At 34.9% G+C, this 19,368-nt stretch overlaps 1 protein-coding gene across 1 annotated transcript in view; it reads right to left on the reverse strand.

The window, feature by feature from the left end:
- Nucleotides 1–19,368, reverse strand: part of LOC129004634 (uncharacterized) — a 171,319-nt gene that overhangs the window by 52,669 nt on the left and 99,282 nt on the right. Inside the window, exons 26-30 of the mRNA XM_054433182.1 lie at nt 17,237–17,297; nt 16,146–16,501; nt 15,624–15,654; nt 2,837–3,222; nt 1,363–1,387 (exon numbers count right to left, since the gene is read on the reverse strand). Coding sequence (XP_054289157.1) covers nt 1,363–1,387; nt 2,837–3,222; nt 15,624–15,654; nt 16,146–16,501; nt 17,237–17,297 — 859 coding nt within the window. The remainder of the gene's footprint in view (nt 1–1,362; nt 1,388–2,836; nt 3,223–15,623; nt 15,655–16,145; nt 16,502–17,236; nt 17,298–19,368) is intronic.

Raw genomic sequence — 19,368 nt, forward strand, 5'->3', positions numbered from 1 at the left:
CTCAGCACCGTACAAGAGCACTGATTAGACAACAGCCATCTGTAGGTGATGTTTGTAGGAACAGGAACCGCCAGCGTTTGGCATTGGCATACTAAAGGCAGCGAATCCTCTTCTTGGTTAGGACCACGATCTCGGCCATTTCGACCACCATCTACAAGCTGTGGTCCTGCATCCATTCGTTGATATTGAGCATCACTACACACGGGTTTTAACTCTGCCTCTTTGACGTTGGTGACTGCAAACCGAGCAGTGACGTCATCAGCGTAGCCAAAGAGGAAGGCATTTCAAGTCTTAGCTGACACTCTTAAGACAGGTTCCAGAGATTGGGTCCCAGGATCGATCCCTGTGCAGCCCCAGAAGTGATAGATATCAAATGCTGACATTCAGTGATGTGATAAAACAAAACATGGTAGGAAGGTAGGACTCGAAGATTCGGGGGATGTAGAGAGGAATGCAGAACGTATGCTCGAGCGCGCGCAGCATAACAGAGGAGTTAAACGCGTTCCTCACGTCAAGAGTGACGAGGTACTACCACCTCCGCACTCTGAGTGGGTGGGCCTCCGCACTCTGCATTGCCTCAACTACCTCTGGATGGCACCAATCAAGTGACCGAAAGGAAACCCATGCTTCTGCGGGGAAAAATCACCCGCAGAGACGTTAGCCTCAGTCTGACACGAATTAGCTTCTCTATCACTTTGCCAGTGGTGTGACGCATAGACATTGAGAAGAAAGAAGAGAGGCCTTCTCCGGTGCACAATTCACCTTGGGAATCAAGACAAGGTAGACCACGGAAAAACGACGCTGACGGAAAATGCTGTTTGCCAAGCATCATTGAACATATCCAAATGTATGTTTGCAACGTAATTAACGATGAGCTTGAGGATTTCCGCAGGAATGCCATAAGCCAGGTGCTCTACGATCTCTCAGTGATTGGACATTGGAGGAAAGTTCCTCTTCCCGAAAGGCTGGGAACACGCCCAAATCCCCGAATTTCCTTTAACTGGAATAATTTCATATTGTAAATAATAATTTTTATTGTTAAGAAATAAACATGTATCAAGAGTTGTGATCATATATTTTTTATTAATTTTCATTTAATACAGGGGATACTTCTAATCTAATGACATAGCCGCACGACTATTAAGATATTTTAAAAGTGGCAAAATATAATAATATAACCCTACGGAAACGAAGCATGAGGGAATGGCGAGAGAGTTAAGAGAGACACTGGTGAGTACAAGTTATTGGCTAAAGTAAGAATAATTTTAACAAAAACAAATTTGATTAAATAAACTTACTTATTGCCAGACCTAACATAAAGAATATACTGCCGTACTGTAGATAATATTTGTTCAAACTTACATTTTATTGCACGGCATTCTCTCTCCTGAAACATAGGTTTACATTAGATTGTCAAATGAAGTACACTCCGTTCTTAATAACGTAAAAACGTATTTAAAATTATCCACTTACTCCCTCTATACATAGTATATTATGGAAAAAGTATTGTTTTGTCAACATTTTCGAGAGTTTTAGGGGGATATATACGTTTTGGGTCGGTCCCTCTGAACCCGAAAAAGTGGTTTTGGAAGTAGTGTGTGTGTGTGTTCTGGTGTTTGTGTATGTGTGTAGTGTCTGTATGGGTGAATGGGTACAGAGCTACAAATCACACCTGTGGTACCCGATTTTGATTAAATTTTGTATGTAGGTAATAATCCGTAGTACCCCTTGTTGGTCTTATACTTATTTGCATTTTTTTCTTTTTATGGTGATTTTCATATTAAAACCCATTACAGTATATACAGAACAAATTGGATTTTCAAACACGACCTACACGATTTTAATTCAAATGTAGTATGTAATATCGTCTTTTTAATTTCAAATAAAACAGCGCAACCCCCATTAATGTAAAAGTTACGGCTCAAAAGTTATGAAAACTTTTGTGAAATGCTCCATAAAATGTCATAGTTACTCCCACAGCTTAATCATGCAGGCTTGTTAACAAACTAATGAGAGAAAGTATATGTCAGACTTCTGACACCATTTCTTATTAGAGAATAATGTTTTTAATTTTATTGAGGAAAAATATTTATAACACTTAGAATAAGAGCAACGCAAATATGCTTCCAATAGTTTGAACATTCTTTAATCACAAAGCATTTTTAAGTAGTGCTTGTATTCATTATTAAAATATAGTTTTATTAGTTGTGTACATAGCATAAATGTTGTTAAATTTCTTAGAGGAACTGAATGTCGTCACATTTACTGTGATGTAAAAACGACTAACAAGGAATTAGGGTGTTAGGGGTTTCTTATGGTTATTTTAATAAAACTTAGCGATATAAAAAATGATAACTATTACAATATGGACAGCAGTATACTACAAAAATAGCAGTTAGAAATGCACGTGCTAAAGATTTTACACCATGACATGCTAAATGTATTTTCTAATTTCTAACTAAGATCCTAAAAAATTCATACTCCTAATCATTTGGCAATGGATAATCATCACTAACTTAAATTCAAAAACAATATCATTAAATCGTGTTATACCTTTTTCGTTTATTAAAACAATTTTTAAATTATTTTTGATATATTTGCAAATAAAAAAATAACTATTATTATTTATAGATTTAAAAAAATCTTGTAATTGCAGCGCTGGTTGAAATGTATAAAAAAACACTAATATTTTACCTAAACGATATACTTTTACTATGGTCTATCAGATCACATATATCCACTTCAGCACGAATAGGATTGTAAGTTTATACAAAACTTAACTAAGTTATGTGAATCTTTTCTTCTAAAAAAACAAAAATAATTGAGTGTTATTTACCTCAATCCATTTAATAGACTCTCGGAGTTTGTCATAGTATTCCGGTGCGATGACGTTGGGTACATAGACTTTGTAGACACACCAAGGATGTTCCAGTTTCAAAAGTCTGCCGTTTTGACGGGACTCCGGTAAGGTTGCATATACCCTCATCACATTCGGGTATGGATGTTCGAAAAGAAACATGGAATTCACATCCTTAGAATACGAACAATCTAATCCTTTAATAGATATTATAAATCGGTTTGATTGTCTTATGACCAATATATGTTCCTTTCCTTCACTTTTATAGCAATATATATTATAGCCATTTGGCTCACTGATGTATCTGGCGACTAGTTTATCTTTCTGTACTGCTAACTTGTTTTCGTCTACGTATATATCATCAGCTGAAACAGTATGATAACCGTTAGGTACTGACGAAGAGACAACACTCTGTGATAAGTTTCAAAGATTGTAAGACTGTTTTTTGTTCGAAGTGGAAATAGAGTTAACGTAATGCAAATATTACACACATACATAACAAGAAGCATCCTTAAATACAGGGTGTCCATAAAAAACGTATCAGAACTTTGGGAAATGAATCATCATACTAAAAGGAAGAAAAAAGTTTATGTGAAGGTATGACCGAAAATGCATATTTACCCTGTTATCCGCCATTTTGTTTTTTATACAAAAATATTTTTATCTGTGAAGTTTTTCATTCGATGATTATGAAATTTGGTTACCATGTTAACATATACAAGACCTATTATAGAAAAAAATAATAAAGTTGTTCCGATTGTAAATTTCAAAATGGCGGCCGTTTGAATTCTTATAACTTAAATAACTCAAAAACGGCTAATTTTATGAAAAAATTTCAAGAATACTTTTGTTGGCATTTTAAATTCCCTATCAAACGGAACCAAGATCAAAAAGGTCGGACAAAAGACAACTGAAATAAAAGGTTTTTTAGCTGTAAGACAAGGCCAAAGGGTTCCCCAACTAACTTTGCCTTTATTTTTACACAAAAAAACGTTATATTTCAGTTATCTTTAGTCCGATCTTTTTTATCTTGTTATTGTTTGATAGGGAATTGAAAGTGCTAAAAAAAGTATATTATAAAATTTTTTCATAAAATTGACCGTTTTCAAGCTATTTAAGTTATAAAAATTCAAACGGCCGCCATATTGAAATTTACAGTCGGAACAACTTGATTATTTTTTCTGTAATAGGTCTTGTGTATGTTAACATGGTTACTAAATTTCATAATCATCGAATGAAAAACTTCACAGAAAAAAATATTTTTGTATAAAAAACAATTTTTTTTAAAAGAGGTTGGCGGCCTCTTTTAACCTTGCATTTTCCCGTCCACATAGACTACAGATCTGTGCGTGGAACGCATCCAGCAAAGCAAGGGGTGAGCCGGAACAGTACAAAGGTGAACCGTACTGATAAAAGTTAGTGGCAGTGACCAGGATCCGAACCCACGACACTACTGACTTGGGCCCGAAGTCCGCGACGCTACCGACTGAGCCACCGACTCACCCGCGTGAAGTTGGCCCCACCATAATGAGCACAAATTATAAAAACATGTCCATAATTTAGTGCTGAATTTGTGCTTCTCAAAGGTATTTATAAAAAAAAAATGTGCTCAACAATAACACACCAAAAAATTATAAAAACTGTTGGCGGGGCTAACTTCACGTTCAGCCCGCCACCAAAAGAATTAACAATGTATCATACATAGGCCCGATTTCACCAAATTCTCGCTAACGATGGTTTAGTTAAACTTAGGTTAAAACTAACCGATGATTTAAACCACAGTTAAGGAAATCTGGTTTAACCAACGAAAACGCGTCAAAACTAACGCTGGTTTTATAAACGAGAGTTTAGAGTAAAATCCAGGTGGCAGTGGCAGTGAACTGTCATAATACCGGGCTGTTACGGGAGCAAGTAAACATAACCTAGAAAATAAATCAGTGTTTATGAGGTAGTGAAAACAAAACTGGAGATAGCAAGCTTACAGGAATACAATAGATTCTGAGCAAAATAACAACAGAAAGCAAGAATAAATACCAAAACAATTAACATAAGTAATTAAAGGCAAATCAATGTTGATCAAACACATTCGAGGAACAAATTGGTTGAGTTTTGCGGTCGAGTCAAGACTCACCAATCCAACTTTTTACAGGGATGTTCAATATTCTGTTTGTTCGCTAACCAGTTTGGTACATTTGAAGTAGTGTTAAAAACTGGAGTCAAAAGAATTACAAGAACGAGACACAATGTAGATAACACCAAAATAATTATTTTCTATAAAATACTAGCAGAATAATGACAATTTAGGTTTAGATTTTGGTTTACTTAATACCTTAATACCTGCTGCGACGTCGTTGACCAGAATTTCTGGATAGACTGTGTCATAAACTAAAAAATAATATTTACACTATTTACAATACTTTTGGCAAGATGGCGTTGAGCCTATACTCGATGGAACGCATCAAAATACTCGTCAACTGAGTACAGTGGTCGGTCGACTAGCCAGGCTTTAACTTTCTTTTTAAAAGTGGGCGGTTCACAAGACTTAAATCTTTGGGGGAGACTGTTGTACATCTTCAGAGCCCTGATGCGGAAAAAGCTTTGCGTTTTGGACAGCCTGCAGTAAGGTATGTGGAGCTGGTCTCTGTTACGAAGGGCGACGAAGGGGTCTCTGTTACGACAATTGTTTGAATGTTGGGTTAGGGTTACCCAAAGCCGGGAGAAGGAAAAGGGAGCCTATTTTTTCGAACAATGAAATAATAAATTTGATAATGTTGGTAGAAGAGCCGGGACACTCTTTTTAGCCGGGATAAAAGAGTACGGCTCTTGATCGCCAATCATTTCAATGCGGTCGCTGATCACAGATATACGCCTTAACTAAAAGCCTTGTGGGATAACCTAAAGCAATGCACTATGTGGGATAGCCTAAACACAAACCACTACAGTGGTTTGTATTCATTTCCTAAAGAAAAAGGCTAAACGTTTTGATAGTTCATATCTAATAATAAAATCAATTTCATCTTTGTTATTAAAATCATTAACCCTTTCTCTTATCCACCTAGTTAGGCGAACAACATAGGCTACTTTTCATTGCCATCACATCACTTACTTTCAAAAGCTAATTCGTACCGTATTCTCTTCTACCATTTCGCCTTTCCATATAAACTTTTAACTTACAACCAGCTGATATTTACTTAACGAAAGATTAAAGAAGTTAACCGGTCAAAATTGGGCAGTTAATTATCTAACGACGGTTTAGTCTAAACTAGCGCTAACGGCGAGTGGTGAAATCCGATTTCGTCAGTTAAGAGCTAACTGCAGTTAGAGCAAGGCTTAACGGCGGTTTAAAAGTTTGGTGAAATCGGGCCATAGAAATTTAGTGCTCATTTTGTGCTACAACAATATATGGTTTTTATAATTTGTGCTCTAAAAACAACCGAGTAAATGAGGAAAAACTGCCGCTGGTAATAACGTCATCCGCCCCGCCACATTGAACAAATCGGTTGAAAATGGTGTCACGATTTAGTGCTCATTTTGTGCTACAACGATATATAAGTTTTATAATTTGTGCTCTTAAAACACCCGAGTAAATGAGGAAAAACTGCTGCCGGTGATGACGTCATCTGCACCGCTACATTGAGCAAATTGTTGAAAATAGTCACTTAGAAATCTCTTATTGAACACCCTATATTTTTATCACGTTTTCGGATAGAAAATGCAATTTAAAAACTATTTTATCCATACATTTTTTCCGTAAACCCACTCGTTTAGGAGTTACAGCCTATGAAAAAGAGACTTCCGGTGTAAATTTAACTGTATGTAGCCCCTAAACAAGTAAGTTTAGAGCAAATGTGTGAGGATTAAATACATCTTAAAATTGCATCTACAATCCTAAAAAAACATAAAATACACAGTTTTCCACTTTCCAAGTTTGCTGCCATACTTTTTTATTCTTCACATTTTTGCTCTAAACGTACTCGTTTAGGGGCTACATGATATTAAAAGTACACAGGGAATTTTTTTTCATAGGCTGTAGCTCCTAAACGAGTGGGTTTACGGAAAAAATGTCAAGTACAAAATAGTTTTTAAATTGCATTTACTACCCGAAAACGTTATAAAATATAGGGCGTTCCATAAGAAATATCTAAGTTGGCCGCCATGTTGGAAAAATGGCGGCCATTTACAAACATGACGTTTACTTATTTTTCAACATCTTTAAAAACAAGAGAATGTTCCCGATTTTTTAAGTTTACTGTAAGATGTATCGTTTACAAGAATCTAATGGTGGCTAAAACACCCTATATACTGTATGAATTTAATCTAAAAGTGACTATTTTCAACCGATTTGCTCAATGTGGCGGGGCAGATGACGTCATCACCGGGGGCAGTTTTTCGGCATTTACTCAGGTGTTGTTAGAGCACAAATTATACAAATTGTATATTGTTGTGGCACAAAATGAGCACTAAATCGTGATACCATTTTCAACCGATTTGCTCAATGTGGCGGGGCGGATGACGTCATAACCGGCGGCAGTTTTTCCTCATTTACTCGGGTGTTTTAAGAGCACAAATTATAAAACTTATATATTGTTTTAGCACAAAATGAGCACTAAATCATGACACCATTTTCAACCGATTTGTTCAATGTGGTGGGGCGGATGACGTCATCACCAGCGGCAGTTTTTCCTCATTTACTCGGTTGTTTTTAGAGCACAAATTATAAAAACTATATATTGTTGTAGCACAAAATGAGCACTAAATTTCTATGTATAATACATTGTTAATTCTTTTGGTGGCGGGCTGAACGTGAAGTTAGCCCCACCAACAGTTTTTATAATTTTTTGGTGTGTTATTGTTGAGCAAAAATTTTTTTATAAATACCTTTGAGAAGCACAAATTCAGCACTAAATTATGGACATGTTTTTATAATTTGTGCTCATTATGGTGGGGCCAACTTCACGCGGGTCACCGACCCACCACATGGCGCATAACTGGGTAAATATACATTTTCGGACATACCTTCACATAAACTTTTTTCTTCCTTTTAGTATGAAGATTCATTTCCCAAAGTTCTGAAACGTTTTTTATGGACACCCTGTATAATTCTGTAAGACAACATTTTTATTACATTTATTTATACTGTCTGGTAAGTCACAGAAAAGCGGGAAAGGTCTTAAATTAAAGGTCTTGACTCCAGGGACTCGGGAATAATAGCAGAATTCCCAAAGAGTTACCAGAAAACGAGGTAAAACGTAAAATTGTCTCCATAAGAATAGCATTAAAAGCCATTTACTGCTGATTTTTGTTTACTTCAATACAGCTGATTGTGATCTATCATCAAGCCAGTACGCAATGTTAACATTTAAATTACTTTTTTGCCAGTTAATTCTGCAATGTAGGCTACTATACAGGGTGAGTTTTAAATGAGTTCCCCCCCCCCTACTTTTTTCTACATTTCTTAAGATATCAACTCCGGACCACGTCAGATCATTGAAGTAGTAAGTACTTAATTTTGACTGGGTTTACATTTTTTGCCGCCATCTTGGATTTGTCATATTGAATACAAAGTTTTTATTTTCAAATGTAAAGGTAGGGTTGTGACCCATCGTTTTAAACTACATTTTTATGCTGAATACGATGCTGCAATCCGTTTTTAAAAATCTTGATCCATTCTAAAGTTATGAGAACTTTTTATAACATTATTTATAGCCCATTTTAAAATTGTGCATTTAGAAACTAAGAACATAATCGCAAAATAGTGCTAGAAAAAGATGTATGTATATTATGTGGTGTATACTTATCTTTATCTAGCACTATTTTGTGATTATGTTCTTAGTTTCTAAATGCACAATGTTAAAATGAGCTAAAAATAATGTTATAAAAAGTTCTCATAACTTTATAATAGACCAAGATTTTTAAAAGCATCGTATTCAACATAAAAATCTAGTTTAACGAAGGGTCACAACCCTACCTTACATTTGAAAAAAAAAACGTTGTATCCAATATGGCGGATCCAAGATGGCGGCCAAAAATTTATACCCAGTCAAAATGAAGTACTTACTACTCTACAATGATCTGACGTGGTCCGGAGTTGATATCTTAAGAAATGTAGAAAAAAGTAGGGAGGGAACTCATTTAAAACTCACCCTGTATAATAAAACCAAGGATAACGTTACCTATCTATCTATATATATAAAATCCAATGTATGTTTGTTTGTATGTTTGTTTGTTTGTTTGTTTGTCCTTTATGGACTCCGAAACCGCTTGACAGATTGTAATGAAATTTTCAGGCATTATTAAGCATTATTTAAGGATGGTTTGTTCGAAGTTAGGTCCAGATCCGTCTAAAGGGCTCCGCCCCAGTGGCTGTGGAGTTTCCCATGTTAACCTTATGAGTACTCATATTTAAATGGAATTAAAGAATCTTAACAGCTGGTTCAACCAAACAATTTGATTCTGTGATGTTCAATAGCATTAAAAACTAATAGGTTTACCAACAGGGTGCAGCACTATTATTTTTTTAAATTTACTAGCTGTACCCGCGGGCTTTGCCCCGCTTAACTTCATAAGTATTCGCATGGCTCAATCACGTCCTGGTTGAAGTTCGTTCGCTACGCTCAAAATATGTACCGGGCAAGAAAGCGAGCTAATAAAAACGTTATTCATGATTGAGGTATCAAATTGAAGGTATGCACGCACAGACTTCACATCATGCATCGGCATATATTAATCTACAGTCCCACTAGGCTTATAAGTAAACGAAATTTGCTCCCTATATATTTCATATGGGATGAGTTAAATTTGATTTTCTTTTCCGAGTGTTTGATTCTCTCTTCTACCCGACTGATTTTCATGATTGAGATCTCAAATTGTATGCACGCATAGATTTCACATCAAGCATCGGCATATACTGTATTTATCTACTGTATTACTTGACCAAAAAACATAAATTTAATTTATTTAATATTCTTAGTTCAATGTAAGACGTATTTCACCAGTTATAATTATATAATCATACTAATATTATAAATGTGAAAGTTTGTGTGTTTATTTTGTTTATTTGTTTGTTTGTTAACTACTGGTCGGATTGTGTTGAAATTTGGTATGATGATAGCTCACCTTCCCGATTAACTTATAGACATATTCTTACCTCAAAAATCCTTTCGGGCTCCGCCCCAGCGGCTCTAGAGTTTCCCATGTTAACCTTATGAGTATTCATATTTAAAAGAAATTAAATAATTTTGCCAGCTGTTTCAACTAGCCTACACAATTGGTTTCTATGATGTTCAATAGCATTAAAAGGTTATACGGTCTACCAACATGGTGCAGCACCATTAGTTCTTTATACATTTATGACAACAGCTAATTTGAACCAAGCAGCAACAAAACCTGAGTGTGTGAACTTTACTTCTTTCTATTGTTTAGGTGAAGTGGTAGAACATTATGGCTATGGTAGATGTTCTATATACTATAGTATACCGTAGATTATAGTAAGCAAAATTTTCTCAAAACGTGTCCTCCCTCATTGCAAATGCAAAGCACGAGTATTTAACTGCAATAAGCATTGTATACCAACCCCGTACGAAGGACGGGTACTCAGCTAGTCCTATATATTTTGGTCCAAGCACCTTCAGTGAAATACCGGCTTTCATTTAAGCTATTAGTTATTCAAATCGGAAGAGTTTCAAGGTCAACAACTACCATAAACATTATTTGAATAAGGTTTTTCTATGATTTAATTTTTTTAGATTCAAAATAATCAGTAAATTACAGGCTTTAATTCGAGATATTAGAGTGATTGTTTGAATCATTTCAGTTCAAGATACTGTATTACTCAATCAAAAATCATAAATTTGATTATTTCTCGGATATGATATTTATTTCAACGCTGCGGAGCAGCATGGGTCCTCTAGTTTAATTATACTGTACTGCATTTTTGTTTTAGTGAATGATACTGAGGTATTGGCCATTTAAATTGTAGGTATGCATTCAGTCTCTTTTAGAATTCAATGTAATACCTAAGTTTTTTTTTTATATGTATTAACGGCACTAGGCTGCCTATAGAACCTTTACCATAAAATAAAATACAACGTCGTAGGGGTACCTTCACCACAACTAAAAGAAAAGTATTTTTTAATAAAGGAGTACAATTTAGGTTTAGTTGTTTTATCAACTGTGGATATTTAACTCTATAGCCTAACATCCAATAACCAATGACTCTACAGTAGATGTTTGTAGAAACCGCCTCTGTGTTGTATCCAGTCAAAGGAAGGTTTATCCAACTAGTAATGAATACATGTATTACCAATACTAAATGTTCAAGTAACTAGATATACTATCAATGTTGATTTACATAATTGATTTTTCCGTCTGTTCACTCATTTACGCAAACTTCGCCCTTTTAGCGAATTTCCCATATAGGGAATAAGCTATTACCGTAGTACTCATGGTAAGACCTGGACCCGGGACCGATTTAATTTTTCATTTTGAGGTCCCTAGAGGCCAAAAACACCATCCGTTCAAATTCATATATATATATATATATATATATATATATATATATATGTGTGTGTGTCCGTTAGCAGGATAACTCGAGCAAAAATGATCCGATTTTGATGAAATTTGGTACAAACGTGTAAACCTACGTTTATTCGAACGAGTTCGCGATCCAGCATAATCGGACCATGGGAACGGGGGTTTATGGGGGGGTTTTATGGGGTAAAAATGGGTTTTCCCATTTTTGACCCTAAAAACAAAACAAAATTGCAATTTCTTTTCAAACCATTTTGTAGAGCTTAAAAAAATAAATAATTTAGTATATTGAAGCGCTGTTTTATGCATAACGGTCACAGAGAAAATTAAAAAATAGTGTAATTTAAAATTCCCATGTTATTCTTATGGAGAAAATGAAAATTGTTGTAGTTTACTTGTTTATGGATATATATTGATAAAATTTGGCAAATTTATTTATTTCATCCTATTCTATTGAGGTATGGTCAAAAATCACTTTTTACCTTCCCCGTAGCAGCAAACCTAAGCACTCGTTAAATCTAATGTTATTTAAATAGGGAATAAATACCAATGTCTTATTTATGGAAATATTTTAGTAAAAATGTAATCAGAGAAGTTGAAATTCGCTTAGTCTGCAGGTTTGCTGCGGCGGGGGTATTTAAATATACTTACTGACACGGTAAAATTAGTTTAGATAGGAAAGAAAAGAAATATGTTCAATTTTTCCAAAAACCCCTTTCTATATAGTTAAGACCTTACGTAATACATACACGTAGGTTATTAAAAAGCCAATCTATATATATTACAATTTCTTACAACAATCGAAAAAATATACAAATACAAATTTTTTAGTAGTTTTTCTAAAAAAAAAGATCTATTATAACATTCTGCTTTAAGTAATTTAAACTTGAAATGTTTATTTACGTTATTCGATCAGCAGAAACACGTGAATTAAATTAATCAAAACAAACGATTAACTCCTCAGATCCGGGTGTTTTGTTTTTACTTCATCCATGACAACCATTCGTGATGACAACCAACAAACTTAGTCTGTGCTTTCTACGAAAAATGACCCCGGAGTTGAAATCAGACTATTCACTTTAAACAAGTCTAAGCAAGAACAACTAAACAGTAAGTACTGGATGGATTCTTTTGCTTTTATATTTAATTACGAGAAACCTTGCTCAAAACTGCCCATTATTTCATAAATTGCCCTTTAAGGTCATAATTCCTTTCTAAAGGGAACTTTCCACCTAATGGACCTAATAACCTGGAGGCGAGTTAGCGTAGCGAACGAGCTATCCTGAAAACAAGTGAGCGCAGCGAACGAGCTCCAACCTAAAGGTGAGTGAGCGTAGCGAACGAACTTCAACTGGGACGTGATTGAGCCATGCGAATTAAATACTTATGAAGTTAAACGGGGCAAAGCCCGTGGGTACAGCTAGTCATAAATGATGCTGTAGCCGATGTGGTAAAATTTGGGAGAAAACTTGACAAAAATTGCACAAAATTGGGTTTTTGAACGTCCGTTATTTTAGTAGTGAAGCCATATTTTAATGGCTAAAGATACTCTCGCAAATCCAGTGTGAATATCGATCTATGCTCTAGTTTTTAGGAGAAGGCCGCGTAAAATGCCTTCTGGTGCATACATGTCAGTGACAGCTAGAAGTGAGAATTAATCCAAACTGTTCGTTATTTCATAAAATCTGATAGTAAACATTAGGAGAAAACTTGACAAAAGTCACACAAAATTGGGTTTTTGAGGGTTCGTTATTTTATTTCCTAAGTAGCGAGGCCATATTTTAAAAGCCAAGGACACTCACGTTAATCCGGTGAATACTGAAAAAATGATTGGAATCTTGATCTGTACTCCAGTTTTTTAGGAGTAGGCCGCGTAAATTGACATTTTGGCGGTAAAGACAGAATGACAGAGCGATAGACAAACATACAGACAGACAGACAGAAATTGAGATAAAACTCATTTCGGCTTTCTTAGGCTATGAAACGTAAAAATAACTAAATACTGCACGATTCTACGCAATGTACAAACAAAACTGTAATTTTATTTATACAGATTTACTACATAGCCTTAATTTTGACAACTCTTGTCTATTAAGAATTCCACCTTCAAATATCACCTCTTATATTATCTTTACTACAGGCTTCAACGAATGGTTGTGTTGTGTCAAATCTTATACTGACAGGAAGCGGTTTATATCCGTTTCGATTCGACTTTTACCAAGGGACGTAGAACACTCTGTTGTATCCATTAGAGTGTTTTTAAACTCATTAAGCTCACTTGGGCACCTACACTATCAATGCGAAGTCGGCAGATTCTAGTCATACTACGCAATAGTCTGCAATCCTTTCAAACTGACTAAGAAGAAATTTCCCTTAAAAGCTACCATTGCTATGACTTCCACTATGAGATCCACTTCGATCAATCTAATTCTCTTTGAAGACCACATGGTTTTGGCATTTGGGTAAGGACTACATGTTGACTGCATTTATCTTGATTACTCGAAGGCTTTTGACCGAGTAAGTCATAAACATCTGCTGGGCAAGTTGGAGGCCTACGGTGTGACCGGTGCACTTTTTAATTTAATCAAATTATATCTGACCAATCGCTCCTTGATGGTAAGGCACTCGTTGGCCTTATCATATCCGATTAGTGTCACTTCGGGCGTCCCTCAAGGGTCTCTGCTTGGCCCTTTTTTATTTAACATCTTCATAAATGACATCATAGATATCCTGGACGTTAGGTTTCTCCTCTTTGCAGATGACCTGAAACTCTTCTGTGAGATTTCCTCAAAGGATGACAATGCTCGCCTTCAGAGAAACCTTAACAATGTTATTCATTGGTGCCAAATCAACTCTATGGACCTGAATGAGAAAAAGTGTGTAGTAATGCAGTTTCAATTACCATATAGGTCTTCAAGTTCTGCAGTCTGCCAAAGAGGTCCGCGTCTTGGGGGTACTCTTCTCACCCAACCTTCACCCTGGCGCTCACATATCTTGCATATGCTCCAAGGCCTACTCCGTGTTCGGTTTAATCTTCAGAGCAACTAGAGGATCCTTTTCTCTTACCACCATTAAAACTCTCTACATGACTCTCGTTCACTAAATTCTGGAACACAAATCAACTGTGTGGTCCCCTTACCAACTGGGATTGATTAATTAACTATAAAAAGTCCAAACCCGTTTTCTTAGATTGATTGGAGTCAAGATGGGTCTTCGATACCCGGAAGTTGAAATCAACGAGATTGGTCAGCTTCTTGGCCTCCCGCCGTTGCTTATCGAAGAGAGTTTATGGACGCAGTATTCCTCTACAAGATAGTAAATGGTTCATTTGACTGTTCTGAGCTGCTGGGTAAGATTGATTTCTACATCCCTCGTCATTCCAGACATCAACAATATCTCTACTCCCCCACATTCAGCACAGCCAGATCTCGCCTGATGCGCACAGGGAACAGCAACCGCGGTGACGTCAACTAACTCTTCTTTGACCGCAGTGTCCCTCCTCCTTCAAGTCAGAAACGAGTGCCGTACTCAGAAGAAACTACATGTAGTATCAGTCTTGTCAATAGTGTCATTCATCTGTTTTTCATTCTAATATGCTGTTAAATGGTCTATTTATTTTGTTTTTATTGTTAAATAGTATATTTATATTGTTTTTGTTGTAAACGGTCTATATTGTCTTCTTGTAAATGGTTTATTATGTATTTTTTGTTGTTAATAGTCTATTTACATTTGCTTTTGTTGTTTTAAATTGTCTATTTATATTGTTTTAACGCAACATGCCTGTATAGCTGTTACGTCCTGTTAAATCTCTGTATATTTAATTAACAAAACAGTGTTGTATATCGTATTTCACATTAATATTAATTATTGCTCACCTCTATATCTATTTCCCATAACATTAAGTTACCTGTTCTTATCAATGTCAACTCAACACTCTTGAAAATGGTGTTTGCCGTGCATGTAATAAATAAAAAAAAATAAATAAAATACCAAGTTTCTTAAATATCGGTTGAAAAAAATCAAAAAATCAAAATGTTTATGTAAAAAAACAAAATGGTGGATATCTGGTTAACGAAGTGGTTTTAGGAAAAATGTTATTCTTATTTTCTCTTTATTTTGACCCAAGGAATCAAATTCGTAAATTATGTCCCCACCTTTTTTGAACACCCTGTATATGCCACTAATTTTCTAGTGTTCTTATTCATAACAAAGTGTGATCAATATTTATAGCGCTTACCTTTCAGAGGGCATCCTTCTATTATAAGCTCCTGAAAAAGATCTATTATGAGTAAAACTGTAAACACCACAAAACAAATTTCGTGATACCTATGTGTACAAAAATGACTGCTTGTCCTAAAAAAAAAAAATTAAAAAAAATTAAAACTAGATCCTAAAATGACATTAAAAGTATTTTTGGTTTCAGTAAACAGGTCTAAGAAAATACATCCAGCCAATGACAGTTAATTTTGAAATGCTAAATAAATAAATCATCCCAACTATGACCCTAATAGATAATATTTAGCAATAATGTACTCAACATCACTAACAGCATGATAGGGAATTTCTTGGCTTAATATATCTTTTTGCAGAAAATAATATCAGACACAAATAACAAGGACTGCAATGGAATTCAGCCAAGAAAAAAGTAAACAAAACCACAACAATTGTAATTAATAACTAAAACATAATATGGTGATAAATAAATACAAAGTACATAGAACACTGTGTCGTCATGAAACATATTACACTTTTCATTTACCTTTTTCCATTCAAGAGGTTTCCCGTTGTTGTAAAGGGACAGATGAGTAACTGACTTACAAACTCTACAGACGCTAAACCATTTATTACGAACCCATATGAAGACAAATTCTTTGCCATTTGTTTCATCATTTTTATCAACAGCAATCGTCAATGAATCAGATGGTGATAAATAAATTGAAACCCCGGAGCAATCGTAATTTACAGTCAAAATGTGATTGTCGTTGTCGAACAAACTAAGGTAGTATTCGTTTTGTTCTGATCGTAGGCAAAGTAGTGTCAGTACTGTATACTTCTCTTGTTTGTACTTTGCAACCAAAACCATCGACCTGGTGTTGTCTTCTGTAGTGATACCACCTGTAAAACAGCCAGCAGTGAATTATTAGCATAGTTATATTGATGTGTTGTAATCGTAGCGTATTGCAACTATCGTTTTTAGTGAATTCCCCATATAAGATATATAAAAATAAGATTTTACTATAGGTCTCATGGTAAGGCCTGGACGCGAGAGTGATTTAATTTTAAGTTTTATGTCCCCAGAGGCCAAAAACTGCAGCAGTTCAAATGCGTATATTATATAATATTATATATAAGGATAATTATGTGAAATAGTAAATCTTATTAAAGCTAATACATTGGTATAGGCCTACTGAAGCGGTTTTTTGGAGGATAAATCAAATAATTGTTGTATTTAGCCTAAGGATATATTTTGTTCAAATTTCGAAAACAACTGTTTCTTTTTTCTACCAAGCTATTATCATTTCAATAACAATCTCCAATTACCTCCAATGTAGCAGAAAACCTAAATTTCTAACCACAAATTAAATAATTGTCATTTAATTAGAAAATAAATAACAATATAATGGAAATATTTTTATGAAAATCGAACCAGGTACATGACAATTCGATTAGTCTCCAGGTTTGCTGTAGCGAGGGTATTTTAACAATTAGATGGTTCATTATAAAACATCATATTGGAATTTATTTTCTTAATTTAATTATATTAATTTAGGATATATCTTGAACGAACCCAGAAAAATGGACTTTTATTACCATTGTAAACTAAATACAAGCATTGTAATTAAAACTTACTCGCTGTAACAACTTCGTCGTCTTTGTTTTTGGTCTCTCTATTTTGGGTAGACTTAGTTGGCTGGAAAAGAAATTCACTATTAGGACCAAGTTTAAGGCTAAGTAGATATTCTACGAATCGCACATTCATCGTTGCTTACTTCAGGGTCAGTTTATATTCATTTAGAGTAAATAGTTTTATATTGTGTCAGTACTTTAAATGAATTTTTCCTACACCGAAAATATACTACTTCTTGTAGCAAGCAATGATCCTTCTGCTGCCTAATGTAGCAATTTACCTACATGTGGGGTTTTTTTTAGCTAGAAGTGGTTAAGGTGTGGTGGAATATTATGTAGATGAACCTTTTTTGGCTATTGTGCGATCGTGTGTTCATATGTGTCAAATTTTGAGGTTAAATCAAAACAAACAAACAAACAAACATAGATGTTAAGAGTTTTTAAAACTAAACGTAAATCATTATTACTGTATGTACCAACAGTAATTTTATGTGTATTCTAGTCACAGCAACCACATTATTTTATTAATATAATGATTGAAATTAATTATGGAAGAAGATTCAATATTTTAATATTATCTCATATAATTAGCTATTTTCATAGCAACCATCAACTAATTTGGAATACAATAATTAAATAACAACTTATAAACTATATAATAAACTAGTTGAATTGGATTTAGGAATCACGTCTGGTTTTCACAGTAAATATTCTCTAAATGGCTAAGTACTTTATAAAAGTAGGCTAGAGTAAGTTTAAAGTATATTTAATCATTGTCAATTCCAAAAATATAATTATGCCAGTTTGTTTTGATTTAACCTCAAAATTTGATAGGTATGAACACATGATCGCACTACTGCCATAAAGGTTCATCTTCAAAGATATTCCACCACTCTTTGACCGCTTCTATCCTGGGAAATCTCTTGAGCTGGTTTGGCAGCTACTTGTCTGGAAGGAGTCTCTGTGTAAAATTCGCTTCCGCAGTATCAACTCCAATTCCTACTTCTTCAGGAGTGCCACAGGGATCCTTGATGGGACCCTTCCTATTCTCTCTTTTCGTGAATGGCCTTCCCAGTGTTTTGCTAGTCCGTTCTCTAATGTTTGCCGACGATGTGAAGCTCATCCTGGAAATCAACACCGTGCGAGAGTGTCTCCACCTGCAGAGAGCCCTTGACTCTGTCCTCGAGTGGTCAACAAAGAACTTAATGTCGCTGAACCCAACGAAGTGCAAAATCATTTCATTTCATAGAAACATTCAAACAATCGAATTTCAGTATATGGTTGACACTACTTACTTAAAGCGTGTCACAAGCATTCGTGACTTAGGGGTGGTTCTCTCATCTGACCTTTCACCTGACTTTCATGTTGATGAGATTTGTCGTCGAGGCCACAAAACTATGGGTCTCCTTTGCAGAGTATCTAGGGATCTTTAAAAGTGATATCAAAATTTGTAGGAGAGCGACTGGCAAGCTTATAAAAACAAGCCCATCCCCATGGGGCGTAGCCTAAGGGAAATATGAAAATTAAATGATATAATATTGCATTGTCATCCATTTGTGAGCTATGTTTCAAGTTTCAAGTCTCTAGCTCATCGGAAACTTAGTATAAAATTGATTGCAAAATATGTACCTGACAAGAAAGCGAGCTAATAAAAACGTTTTAAAAAATAGAACAATGATGTTTTAAAAATGTAAACTATTTGCCTGATGCTATTAGAGAAATGACATAGGTGTGTAACCTATCCATGCATTTTTTCTATCATTCACATACAACGCACTAATAATTTCATTCTTAAAGTACCTCAAAATTTGACTTATAGAGATAATAGTAAACAAATAAGAAGTGAGCGCCATACGAATTTAATGCTAACGTAAAAACAACAAATATTCGTTACTAGTGTACAATGTATTTTTGCAATACTTTGTTGTATATTGAATGAATAAAACCAGTAGAAAACGAAATTACCTTTAGTTAGGCTCTATTGAACAAAAAATCTAGCATGATATAAAAAGCTAACAATATGAACCAACTAACATCAAAGTAAACAAAAACAATTTATAAACATTTGAACACATGTCACAATGTACAGAGAAAGGAATTATATGACATTCTTCCCCTCCTAGCTGACATAGTCT

This window comes from Macrosteles quadrilineatus, unplaced genomic scaffold (genome assembly GCF_028750875.1).
Source record: "Macrosteles quadrilineatus isolate MER2022 unplaced genomic scaffold, UCM_ALF_1.0 Scaffold_10__1_contigs__length_6754688, whole genome shotgun sequence".
NCBI classification, from domain to species: domain Eukaryota; kingdom Metazoa; phylum Arthropoda; class Insecta; order Hemiptera; family Cicadellidae; genus Macrosteles; species Macrosteles quadrilineatus.